The sequence below is a fragment of the Panthera onca genome, chromosome A2, assembly GCF_046562875.1.
Source record: "Panthera onca isolate mPanOnc1 chromosome A2, mPanOnc1 haplotype 2, whole genome shotgun sequence".
In the NCBI taxonomy this organism is placed as follows: Eukaryota; Metazoa; Chordata; class Mammalia; order Carnivora; family Felidae; genus Panthera; species Panthera onca.
Genome location: NC_138340.1, coordinates 98,240,899 through 98,254,420, shown reverse-complemented (window position 1 = coordinate 98,254,420; position 13,522 = coordinate 98,240,899). Strand labels below are relative to the sequence as shown.

Here is a 13,522-nt window from a genome sequence, read left to right as displayed (position 1 = left end):
TTTTTAAAGCAAAAAAAAACAAAAACAAAAAAAACATACGCTAGGGATAAAGCATGATGAATGCATAGTTATTGATCATATAGCAGTACCTGGAAGAAAACATTTAAAGTTTAACGTAAATGGCCCTGAAAAACAAATACACCATGTATTATTAGAAATTTCTCATACTGAAGCACACTCTCCTGTAACATCAATTTCCTATAACTGCTGTCCTCCAGTACTAGGATGGCTGTCTGCAGTAAAAAGAATACCTAAGTCTTTTCCTAGAGTCTACTCTTTCAAATGCTTTGCAATTGTTACTATGTCTTCTTAAAATTTTCTGTTTTAGGCAAAAGTTGGCAGAATCTTTAATTTTTATATATAGAAGGAAACAGTGTTTAGACCTTTCACTATCCTGGTCAGTCTTTCCTAAATAATCTCAAATGTTTCAGGGTTCTTCTGAAGATAGGGTATGCAACATTAAACAAATACATTTTATTGTGGTATAACGTTAATTAGTCTGTCCGTCCGTCCATCCATCCAACCAGTTATTGATCACTACGTAACAGGCAGCCTCCGAGATGGATCCAAGTGATCTCTGGCTCCTGATGTTCGAGTCTTGTGTAATTCTCTCCCCTTGAGTATAAGAGGGACTTGTTAACTCACTTTTATCAAACAAAATACAAAACTAATGGAATGTCCCTTTGGATATTAAGTTATAAAAAGATGACAGATTCCATCTTGGGTACTGTCTCGGGTCACTTCCTCTGGGAAATCCAGTCTCCATGTTGGGAGGCATCCCTGTAGGGAGGCTCTCAGGAAAAAACTAGGAAATAGATCCCAGAAACTGTGTTGTTTCAAGTCACAAAATTTTGAGGCAATATGTTTTACAAGAATAGGTACACTAAGTCATTTACATAATAGTACACAAGATTCGAAAGGTCCCACTTAAAGCTGGAGACCCCCAAAAAAGGGTTCTTAAAATTATATCGCAAATCCATGACTGAATAAGGAAAAGGGTCCCGACAAGAACTTAATATAGATTTTTTTTTCTGGTAAAAAATTAATAATAAAATGTTTTTTTACATAAAAGTATACAGCACAATAATACATACGCACTGCTGAGGAAGTTCGGTTTGATTGCATTTGCCTTTCCTAAGTAGACACTGTCCTCCTTTCCAAATCACCATCACCATCAACATACTTAGTTAGCATGGTGCTTTTTAAATTAATCAGAACTGTTAGCATACGTTTAAAAAAATCTGTTTTATTGAAGTCAAATTTACATATAATAAAAGTCACCAAATTTATTTTGCATGAGTTTTCACAAATACACACACACACACACACACACACACACACACACACACACAGCTGTGTCACAAATACAATAACCACAGTATAGCACAATTTCATTGCCTCAAAAATATTCCCTCTTAAATGCTTGCAGTTTACAGTACAAAAGCTTTTCTGTCTGCCTTCTTTTGGTCAATATAATAGCTCTGTCAGTCAAATATTATGTTGAATATATTGGTAATTTGTTTCTTTGTATTGCAAAGAAATATTTCATTACACAGGAATACAATACAATTTGTATATCCTTTATCAGTTAAAGGACATTTGAGTTGTTTCTAGCTCTTATGAACAAGGCTCCTATGAACATGTAAGTATGAGTCGTTTGGGTAGATATATGTTTTTATTGCTCTTGAATACATAGCTAAGAATAGAATTGCTGGCTGGTATGGTAAGTACAAGCTTAGCTTTATAAGAACCTGCCAAATTGTTCTGCAAAGTGGCTGTGCTATTTTGCATTCCTGCTGGCAATGAATGAATGTTAAATCGGCTCCACATCCTTGTCAATGCATAGTATTATCAGTCTTTTAAATTTCAGCCATACTAGTGGGTGTGTAGTAGCACCTCATTCTGGATTTAATTTGCATTTCCCCAATGATTAATGATGTTGAGCAGTATTTCATGTGTCTAACTGTAGATCTTCCTTGGTAAAGTGTCTCTTTAATTGATTTGCACATTTTTAATAGGGCTATATATCATCTTATTGAATTATAAAAGTTCTTCATATCTTCTAAATAAGAGCCCTTTATCAGATAATTGTTGTTGCAAATATTGTCTTTGGCTTGCTTTTTCATTTTCTTAATGGTATTTTTTGAAGAAATGTTTTAAATTTTGATGCAGTTTAATTTATCATGTCTTTCTTTTCTATTTTTTGCTTTTGTGTCTTAACAGATCTTTGATTAACCCAAGGTCATAAAGATTTTTTGCCTGTTGTCTAGAAATTTTATAGTTTTAGCTGTTGCACTTAGATCTACGATCTTGAATTAATTTTTGTATATGCTGTGGGGCAAAGGTCAAGTGTTTTTGTTTTTTATAAATGTGGTTATTCAATTGTCCCAGCACCATTTGTTGAAAAGACTATAATTTCCCCCACTGAATTACTTTGGTACATTTGTCAAAACTCAATTGTTTGTGTCTATGCATGTATATGTTGGAACTCTCTTTTCTGTTCCATTAATCTATATTTCTATCCTTATGCCTACACAAGACTGCTGTGATTAGTGTAGCTTTGAGGCAGCGAAAGTTCTCCAAATTTGTTCTTTGTCAAAAATATTAACTTCTACAAAAAATCTTATGGAGATTTTCACTAAGATTGTGCTTAGTATGCAGATTTGGAAAACATTGAAATTTTAACAACACTGAGTATTCTGATCCATGAACATGGTCTATTGATTCATTCATTGAGGTTGTCTTTATTTTCTCTCAGAAACATTTTGTTGAAGTCATCAACATATCATGTCAGGTATTAAATATTTCATGTTTTGATGCTATCATAAAAGTTGGGTTTTTTTTTCAGTTTATTTATTTTGAGAGAGACAGAGACAGTGTGAGTGGGGGAGGAGCAGAGAGAGAGGGAGAGAGAAAGAATCCCAAACAGGCTCTGTGCTGTCAGTGCAGAGTCCCAAATCAGGCTTGAACTCACAAAACCATGAGATAATGACCTGAGCTGAAAACAAGTGTTGGAGGTTTAACCAACTGAGCCACCCAGGCACCCCACAAAAGTTGGCTGTAATCTGAATTTTCATTTTTGTTGTTGTTGCTAGTATACAGAACAGAACTGATTTGTGTACATCAACCTATTCCCTGTAATCTTGTTTGACTCACTTATTAGCAGCATCCTTCATAGATTCCTTGGTATTTTCTACAGAGATGAACATGTTGTCTATGAATAAAGGGTTTTACTTCTCCCTTTTCAATCAAAAATGTTTGCCATTTCTTACTGTTGCCTCAGTGACCTAGCTATGACCCATAGCACAATGCTGAATAGAAGTGGTGAAAGTGGACACTCTTAAATTGTTCTTATACTAGGGGCGCTTGGGTGGCTCAGTCAGTTAAGCTGCTGACTTCGGCTCAGGTCATGATGTCGCAGTCCGTGAGTTCGAGCCCTGCGTCGGGCTCTGTGCTGACAGCTCAGAGCCTGGAGCCAGTTTCAGATTCTGTGTCTCCCTCTCTCTGACCCTTCCCTGTTCATGCTGCCTCTCTCTGTCTCAAAAATAAAATAAATAAACGTTAAAAAAAATTAAAAAAAAATTGTTCTTATACTAAAGAGAAAGCATTTGTCTCCCATCATTAAGTATGATATTAACTATAGGTTTTACTTAAATGCTATTTATTACTATGAGGAAATTCCCTTATATTTCAAATTTCCTGAGAGTTTTCTGTGGCCTACATCTGCTGAAATGAGTATATGATTATTCTCCATATTTCTATCAGTATGGAAAATTCCATAGGTTGAATTTCAAACATTAAATCAAACATGATTCCCCTCCCCCCCAAAAATGTCTCTTAGCCATAATGTATTATCCTTTTTGTATATTTCTGACTTTAACCTGTTAAAATTTTATTAAGGACTTTAGTATCTACATTCATGAAAAATATTGGCAGTAATAATTTTTATTTTAAATGTCTTTTTCTCACTTAAATGGTAATGCTGGCCTCATAAATATAGCTGAGATGTGTCCCCTCTTCTACGTTCTGGAAGAATTTGTATAGAATTCATGTTATTTCTCTCTCTAATGTTTGGTGAGATTCACCAATGAAACAAACTGGAACCGGAATTTTCTTTACTGGAAAGCTTTAACTCTGAATTCATCTTCATGTGTACAAACACACCCATACACACACTATTTTTTCTTGAGTGAGCTTTGGTACTTTCTGATAGTATTGTCTTCAAAGAACTTAACTATTCTAAGTTGTAGTTATCAGCATAGAGTTCTTCATAATATTGACTAATCCTTATATGTGAGGTCTGTAATGATGTCCTCTCTTTTGTTCTAATTTATATCTTCTCTGACATAAATTATCCCAAAACTTACAGATGGTTTATCTTTCCTAGTTTCTCTGAGCCAAGAATTCAGGAGATGCTCGACTGGGCAGTTCTGCTTGGAGCTTCTCACTAAATTCAATCTAATGTCGACTGGGGCTGCAGTCACCTGAAGGCTTTACTGAGGGTAGGGATCTCATTCCAAGGTGCCCCTCTCACATGGCTGGCAACTTGGTGCTGGCTGTTAACAGGCCTAAATTCTTCCTTGTGTGAACCTCTCCAGAAGGCTATCTGATATGGTAGCTGGATTTCTCCAGAGCTGGTGATCCAGAAATCCAAGGCAGAAGGTATAGGTATGCCTTTTATACCATACCCTCAGAAGTCACACATCACTACTTTCTTTATACTCTAATCATCAAGGCTAGTCAGGAGACAATGAGGTGGAGGACTGAATGAGAGAGGCAATACTAGGAAGAGTGGATCATCAGAGGATTACTTGATGAATACTATGTAGAAAATATGGTAATGTGATAGAAACTGACTTGGACAACATAAAAAGCTTAATACAAGAAGAACTCATTTACTGAAAAAGTGACTTTTGAGCTGAGAACTGACAAGACAGAATTAGCCAAGTAGAGATCACATGATTGTTTTTTTTGGAGGAGACAGAGAATGGTACAAAGGATAATAATTTGAACATATTACATTTGATGTGCCACATGAAACTTAATTAAATTTGAAAGCCACATGAAGATCTCAAGTAGCAAGGTGAATAATTCTCAAGGTTGGATAAGAGAGGACAAACTTTAAGTAGAAAAAGGAAATAGAGAATGGGTCAGAACAGATAAAAAAGGGCCATGGCTTACAAATAAATTGGTAATATGGTTGATAAAATTGAGAAAACTCTTAGAATATATTAACAAAAACGTAAACAGATGGAGATGACAGAAAGAAGATGTTAGACAATACGGCCAAGATATCTAATCCCCATTTAATCCTGGTTTGAGAAGAGAAAACCAAGACAATGAAAAATAAATAAAGAAAATAATAAAATAATAATAGAAAAATTTCTCAAACTCAAGTGTTCAGACTGACTCCCAAGTAGAACTACACCAAACAAACAAACACAGACCTAGTTATAGCCTGATAAAAATTTCAAAAATAAAATTAAGAGGGGGAAAAATCCAAGACAGAAAACCAGACTACAAATCAGATTAATATTAAAATTCTCTTTACCAACTGTAGATATTAAAATACAACGGAAAATGTCTTCATAATACTAAAAGAAAAATATTTTGAACCTCAAATACTATACCTAGCCATATTTCAGGGCAAAATAATCCATTTTCAGACATGCAAGCACCCTGGCAGCTATGGATGACCCAGAGGAAATCAAGAAGGCTAGAAATAAATTAAGTCAGTTTCCATTAGAACCTTTATGCTTTGAAACCCTCCCTTACAGTGACACAGATTGAATGACATAAAATTACATTTCATTTTCTATCAATTCAGTCATACTACTTGATTCTAAACTGAATAATATTTTCATAAGCATAACATTATAAATACTGCCTATTGGTTTTAACTTTTTGAATGAATTTATAGAAAAACTACCCATGACAATTGTAGCTATGTATTAGAAAGTAAATGTTATAAACTCTTGCAAAAGTTTTTAACTGAAAAAAAAAAAAAAAACCCTGCTAGGTGAAAGCTTTACAACAAGCAATTATTAAATTTTCATCTAAAAGTGAAAAATCAAGATATGAAGAAATGATTTATATTGGTACTTCCAAAGAGTTAAAGAGAAACTGGTAACAAGGGTCTGTCTCCTCTGCAGACTGTAAGGCCCTGTGCCTTTGTTGGAAATGGCTATACAACTGACCCTCAGTTTTCCAGCAATCTACATGAACATCTAAGAAGGGATCAGAGTTTTGAGAAGGAAATAATAATCACCAATATTTCATTGAGGTCCAACTTTTTGTAGGCATTTATTACATGTATTAATTCATTTAATAATCATCACCATTGTATGGGGTAGGTACTATCATGATGCCCATTTTATAGGTGAAGAAACTACAGCACAGGGAGATTTAAACACTTCCATGAACTCACGTATGTAAGTAGTTAAACCAGAATCTGAATCCACGAGGTCTGGCTTCATGTTAAAAAAGGCAGTTACTAGAGAAAGATAATTATTCCTAGCACTAAGTGCATAAAGAAATATCAATGAATAAATTAAATAATACCAGAATCAGCTGTATGATTTTACCTATCCTCTAGCTTCACTACAATTCAAATACATTTTTTTATTGTCCACAGAGATGTAACATAAGAGACTGAGTCAACTGTCTACATTTGGGACATCTGTAGCAAAACTACATATGGATATATATATACACACACACATATATATGTGTGTGTGTATATATGGATATATATACACACACACATATATGTGTATATATGGATATATATACACACACATATATGTGTATATATGGATATATATACACACACATATATGTGTATATATGGATATATATACACACACATATATGTGTATATATGGATATATATACACACACATATATATATACATATGTATATATCCAAATACAAAAAATATCCAAATATATATATATATATATATATATATATATATATATATATATCCAAAATATCCAAATATAAAAGATATCCAAAAATAAATGGAAGGTAGTTTGTATAACTTTGAATTAGTCTCCTAGCATCTATAGATTCCTACTTTCCTTCCATAGGTACGCAACCAGTATTTTTATGTCTTTCAAACTAATCATTATTTTTCTAATGACCTTATAATTTCAAGTTTAAAAGTATTTTTCCCATAACTTTTCATGGACCAACAGACATAAGGCTCTTTTAAAGATCTCCAAGAAAAGCATCATTTAGTAAGTTCTGATATAAAAAGGAATTGTGAATAAGTGGATAAACCTGCCGATTCAAATGATCTGAATCTCTACTCTTTAAATTATTTTTCACATAATGCAGGATCTGATAATAAGAATAGAACTTTTTTCTAACTTTTTAACTATATTACATTTGTCAAGTTACATTCTATAGACCACCAAAAAGATTATAGGTTTTTAAATAATTTACAACATTTTCTTTTTAGGTTTTCACCAGGTAAAATTGAAATATATAATAAATATGTTCAAATAAAAAAATTTTTGAAGAAGAAACATACAATAGAAACATACTAAATAGTAAGAATCTAAAGTCAAAAGGAGAGCAGTAAATGTGTTATATGTACTATGTATTATATAGCATGAGACCACCTGGATTGACAAAGTACTCATCTTCAGAACTACCTAGAGCATGGTACTGAACACTGGTCAGAGCTGTGAAATGTACTAACCAGGGACAAATGATGCTTTGCAACTATGGGTCCATGAATTGTTTGAAGGCAAGACAGACTAACTTGTCAAAACTGGTAATAACCGGATTTGTTACTTCTACCGGGATTTGGTAGAATCTAGGGGCTGTCAATGATTTCAGTGAGAAATCCTTACCATACGTAGACTTTGCGCTTCTTGATACCAAGATGCTTCATGCACATGCCTGTGGTGGTTTAGAATCTGGAGACCAAGTCTTGTGAGGCCCAGTGGAAGGATGAGCCTGAGTCCTCTATGCCCACCCTGTTAACGCTCATCTTTCTCCTGCTGTTCCTGTGTTGCATCATTTCTGAGTATAAACTATTTGAATCCTGTGGGTCCTTTCCTAATCAATTACATAATTACATGATATAAACACAGTACTTACAGTGAGTGCTTCGTTTTAAGCGATATCAGTTAAGTGAAGGAAATAATACTCATTTACCAGAACCACTTGTTAACCATGGCCTAATGTATGCTTTAATTCATATAAATGATGTAGGGTTGAAAAACGTACATATATCCTTGAAAGTTGCAACATTAAAATAGTTGTAATTTCTCTAGAGCATTAAAAATGTCATATTCATGGGGTCTTTGTTAGTAGTATTGGTTCATGAACTCAGGTATCGTAATTTTTACTTTACTAGAATAAAGTAGACTGAGGTCAGATGGAAAATAATTCTCTGTAAGTGTGGATGAAGTCACAGAACTTCACTGTATAATTTTGATTCACATCCAAATGGTGACACCAATTTCATAGACATTTCAAGGAAATAAGTAAAAATCTTGACCTCCAATACTTAAGAAATAATCACCATTCAAATCTCAGTTTTGTTTTTCTCATCACCTCTAGCTTCACATCTTTCTCCTACTTGGATCTTTAGACCCACGGCTCTCACACATTCCTCCCAGATCTGTGCCTACTAGTTAGGAAAAAATCAAACTAAACTGACTAATTTTGTAGATATCATTTTTTGAGAATAAACTTTAGTAACCACTAAATATGATAGCAAAGTCACCAAATAATAAGAAATATAAAACCATACATATTTTAAATTCTCAGTTTTAAAAAAGTTCATGAAAATACAGATCTTGTTTTTGGATCCTATTTTTGTATTAATACTTTATGAAGAACTACCACCTAAAATATATTCAGAGGATTCAAATATTTTTAATAAATTAAAATTGAGAAAAGACTTTTTCCTTATATTCAATTAACTAAGGTCCTGAGTTAAATAATTTGGGGGAACAAAGGGGGCCAAAGGTCCCATTTCAGTATCAAGACTTGTGCAAAGTGAATGAGGAAATAAAATGTATGCCTTTAAAATATGAAAGTAGAATGTGCTGTCACCTCAAGGTCAAAAAAATAGTATGAATGATGAGTGTTACCAGGAAGAAGAGATCACTAGGTAATATAGAGGTCAAGGAGGACTTCTTCAGGGCAAAGGAGCTGAAATATGTGTCTTAAGATAAATAGGTTCTAAACAGAAGACAGTGTTTTAAACAGAAAAAAAATGGCAGACAGAAAGGTACGATAATAAAACAATAACTCACAAGGCACATTTGAAGGAATATGACTACACCAGTCCAACGGAACCAAAGCATGAACATAGAAAGAGGTAAGTGGTAAGACTGTATGATGAAAAAATTTTAATATCTGGATAAAGAGCTTAGATTCTGTACAGAATGGAGGGCCATTGAAGGTTTCTGAAGAAGAGAGGCACATAATGGATGCAGAATTATTATTTCTACCTACAGGTGTTAGACCTTCCAGTGCCAGAGTTACACAGAATGAATCAATTCCTTTTTCCATGATAGACAGACCTTCCTAGATTTGAAAACTATTATTTTCCTCCACTAGGAGGAAGAATGAGAGGGACAGACTGAAGAAGGGAAAGACTCCAATCAGGGTAGAGTTAAGAAGTCATTTGCAATTTGGACAAGGCTTGAAGGAAAGGGATGGCTAGGATTTCATGTAACTGTAAACTTCTTTGCAACTGAAAAAATGTTCTTATAAAAAAAGAAAAAGAAAAATAGTCTTCTAAGTTTAATGTATATCTCACTTCACTTTAAAATTCACTTCAAAGCCTAATTGGGGTAGCTTTTAAACCAAGTTCTATACTGACATAGGAAAGTGCTGTCTCAAAAACACAACAATCTGCAGGAAGACAAATCACCTGTCCTGAGGGAACATCAGACAGTTTTTTATCTATGCTCTTTCCAATTATTTCACATCCTTTTCTCAGGACTATGGGTATTCTTGGAGCATCAACACAGCACCCATAAAAGTCACGGATGTGTTCCTTAAACATTTCCTTCAGCATTAAAGGATATTTTCCAAATGAAACAGTCTAAATTCTAAAACTTAAACCCATGTTTGTGCAACATAAAGCATGCTGCAAAAAAATCCTCATGTTACTGTCTTTACAGCAATATTAACTCACTTGGTATTTTCAAAATATTTGGCAGTTCTATTCTGCTGATAACACTAAAACATTGGAGACTTACCCATACTAAATAATGTCCCCTATACGTTCCTTCATAGGATTGATGGAAAAGTATTAAGACATAAGAAACATTGTATTTAAAAACAAATACCCTATGGGGCAGCTGGGTGGTTCAGTCGGTTAAGCATCCAACTCTTGGTTTCAGCTCAGGTCACGATCTCACAGTTCATGAGTTCTAACAGCACATGAGTGCTAACAGCACAGAGCCTCCTGGGATTCTCTTTCCCTCTCTCTCTCTGCCCCTTCCCGGCTCGCTTGCTCACTCTCTTTCTCTCTCAAAATAAATAAATAAACTTTAAAAAATACATACATACATAACTAACTTAGATGTAATTTTAAAAAATTATTAAAAATTAAAAACAAAACAAAAAATACATACATACATACATAAATGCCCTATGACCAAATAAAATGGATTTCTTACCTTGACCCTAGCTGGCTTAGGACTACTTTCTTATTTGTTTTCCAAGCTACAATTTTCAGAACCCAGGATCAAATATAAATTTCAAGGTCTAAAAGAACGTACCCTCTGTACTTTAAATTGGCAAAGTTACAGTTTACCAAAGATTAGTCCTATAAAGTCTATGAAGAGATTTTTTAAATGCATTTATTAACCTTACATAATTAGGACAGTCTTTCTAAGAACCATGTACCACTGGATATAGGTATAATCAGCTCAATTTCAACTTATTGTATAACTGGTTTTATTAAAAGGATTTAGAATCTAAATTCATATTTGTTGAGGATGTAAGTAGAAATTCTATCTAGTTAGGAACACTAACATAGTTCAGTAATTGACCATGTTGATTCACACTGTATACTTCGTATCTTCATGCCTTTCTAAAATACCACAATTTTTGGTTCTAAATTACATTTGTATAAACAAATTATAATAAGAAGGAAACATTAAAAACTAAAGGCAAGTTTTAAGTATTTAGATAAAATTCTCATTGAAATTATACATCTATAGGTACAATTCTAGCAGGCTAAAATTCAACATAATATTAAGTAATGAAATTATACATATCTGAAACCACATATTTACCTGACATTGCCCTTGGTGTTTCTGAGAACTGTTGCAGCAAAATTCTGTGTGACACCCACCAAGCTGATTCCATCCACTTCCACAATCTGGTCATTGACTTGTATTCTTTGGGAAGAGGGGAAAAATTACCCATAATTAACTTTTCTGATAATACATTACCATTTTCAATACATGAGTTGACAAAACACTTGATATTTAAGACACTCTTATTGATCCATAATTTGTTTTTTATACACAAGTTCCAGATCTTAGCCAAATGCTTAATGTTTTAAAAAGATTATTTTGAAAGAATAGATAGAAGCAATACTAAATGGAGAGATTCAGTTTACTCAATATTCATAATCCTATCACAAAGAATTCATAACTGCTAATGTATGGCATACTTACATCATTTTTTTTGTCCTTAATAAATTACATAAAACATAATACAGCCAGCTGAAATACACTGTGAGCCTCATACCTAGTCCTGCCTTCCACTTTTCCTCCTCAAGGAATTGCAGGGAATCCTTCCTATTCAAGTTGTACGCTTGAAATATATAATGCTCATAACCATATATATGTGCATGTGTTCAGACACATGTATATAAATGCATGTATTTATCTTTAGGAGCAACACACAGTATTAGTGTTATTTAGTATATAATGCTTTTAAACTTATATATATACACACATATATACATGTCTGTATACACACACATATATATACACACACATATATACATATATATATACATGTCTGTGTGTATATATATATGCATATATGTGTGTGTATATATATATGTTATATATACACCATTTTTTAGGTCTCAAAATGAAGTATTTCTTTTTTATTTTCTGAAGTATTTTCAAGTATTTCAATCATGGAGAAGTGCAGAGAAAATTAGCTAATAAAAACCCATGTACCAAACACCCAACTTTATCAAATCTCAGCACTGTGCAATATTTGAGTCATTTTTTTTCTAAAGGAATGTATTACGGAAAAGCTGAAGCCCCTTTATTATTTGCCTCTAATTCTAGTCTGCTCACTGCTTCCTTAGAGGTAACCATCATACTAATTTTGATGCTTAGTCTTCCTATTGGTGTTTAGATGTAGAAATAACACATATATATGATATGCACAATATGCTTCACCCAGAGTTACGTATGAGATTTATCCATGGTTATAGAACCATTCTACTAGTTCATTTAAATTTATTTATTTATTTATTTATTTATTTATTTATTTATTTGTATTTTGAGAGAGAAAGGGAGAGAGAGAGGGAAGGAGAGAGAGATGAAAGAGGGAGAGAGAGAATCCCAAGTTATGTTCCATGAGGTCAGTGTGCAAAGCCTGACACAGGGCTCAAACTCACGAAACCGTGAGATCATGATCCGAGCTGAAATCAAGAGTCAGACACTTAACCGACTGAGCCACCCAGGGGCTCCTCTACTAGTTCATTTTAACACCCGTGTAGCATTATCTTTTATGAATATACCAAAATATATTCACCCATTATTTTGCAGATGGACAGTTGTATTGTTTTCCATTTTAGCTCATACATGTCTCCTTATGCACACGTGTTGGATTTCTCTACAATATATAGCTAGAAATAGAATTCCTGAATCAAGGAACATAGGCTTTTTCAACTTAAACAGACCGACAAATTTTAGTTCAAAATGCTATGCCAATCCATATTCTCAATAGCATTGTATGAAAGGTTCTGACTTTCCACACTTTCACCAATCTCACCTTGGTGAGATTTGGAACCTTTTAAATATTGGCGATCTTGGGGCGCCTGGGTGGCTCAGTTGGTTGAGCATCTGACTTGGGCTCAGGTCATGATCTCTCAGTTCGTGAGTTCAAGCCCCGCGTTGGGCTCTGTGCTGACAGCTCAGAGCCTGGACCCTGCTTTGGATTTTGTGTGTCTCTGTCTCTCTGCCCCTCCCTCGCTCTCACTCTGTCTCTCTCTCAAAAATAAATAAACATTAAAAGAAAATTTAAAAAATACTGGTGATCTTATAAGTGTAAAAAGATATCACATTGTGATTTTAATTGCATGTCCTTGATTACTAGTGTGGCTGCATGTACTTTTCAGATCTTCGAGTTATTTGCCCACTTCTGCAGACTGTTAGATCATGTTTGTTTTTTTTTTTTTTTTTTTTTTTTTTTTTACCATTTTTGTTGATGTTTTTGGGTTGAGTATCTTGTTCCTTATTGATTTATTGAAGATGTTCTTATACATCCTGTGTACTAACACTTTTTCAA

The 13,522-nt window shown here is 33.7% G+C and overlaps 1 protein-coding gene across 17 annotated transcripts in view; it reads right to left on the bottom strand.

Moving 5' to 3' along the window:
- The window catches only part of PPP1R9A (protein phosphatase 1 regulatory subunit 9A), a 328,575-nt gene that overhangs the window by 119,645 nt on the left and 195,408 nt on the right, over positions 1 to 13,522 (bottom strand). For all 17 annotated transcript variants that reach the window (XR_014137296.1, XR_014137295.1, XM_060632500.3 and 14 more), the window contains one exon: positions 11,278 to 11,382. Coding sequence is in view for 15 of the 17 variants with exons in the window: in XM_060632500.3 (XP_060488483.3) it covers positions 11,278 to 11,382 (105 nt within the window). In the remaining 2 variants the exon portion in view is untranslated. The remainder of the gene's footprint in view (positions 1 to 11,277; positions 11,383 to 13,522) is intronic.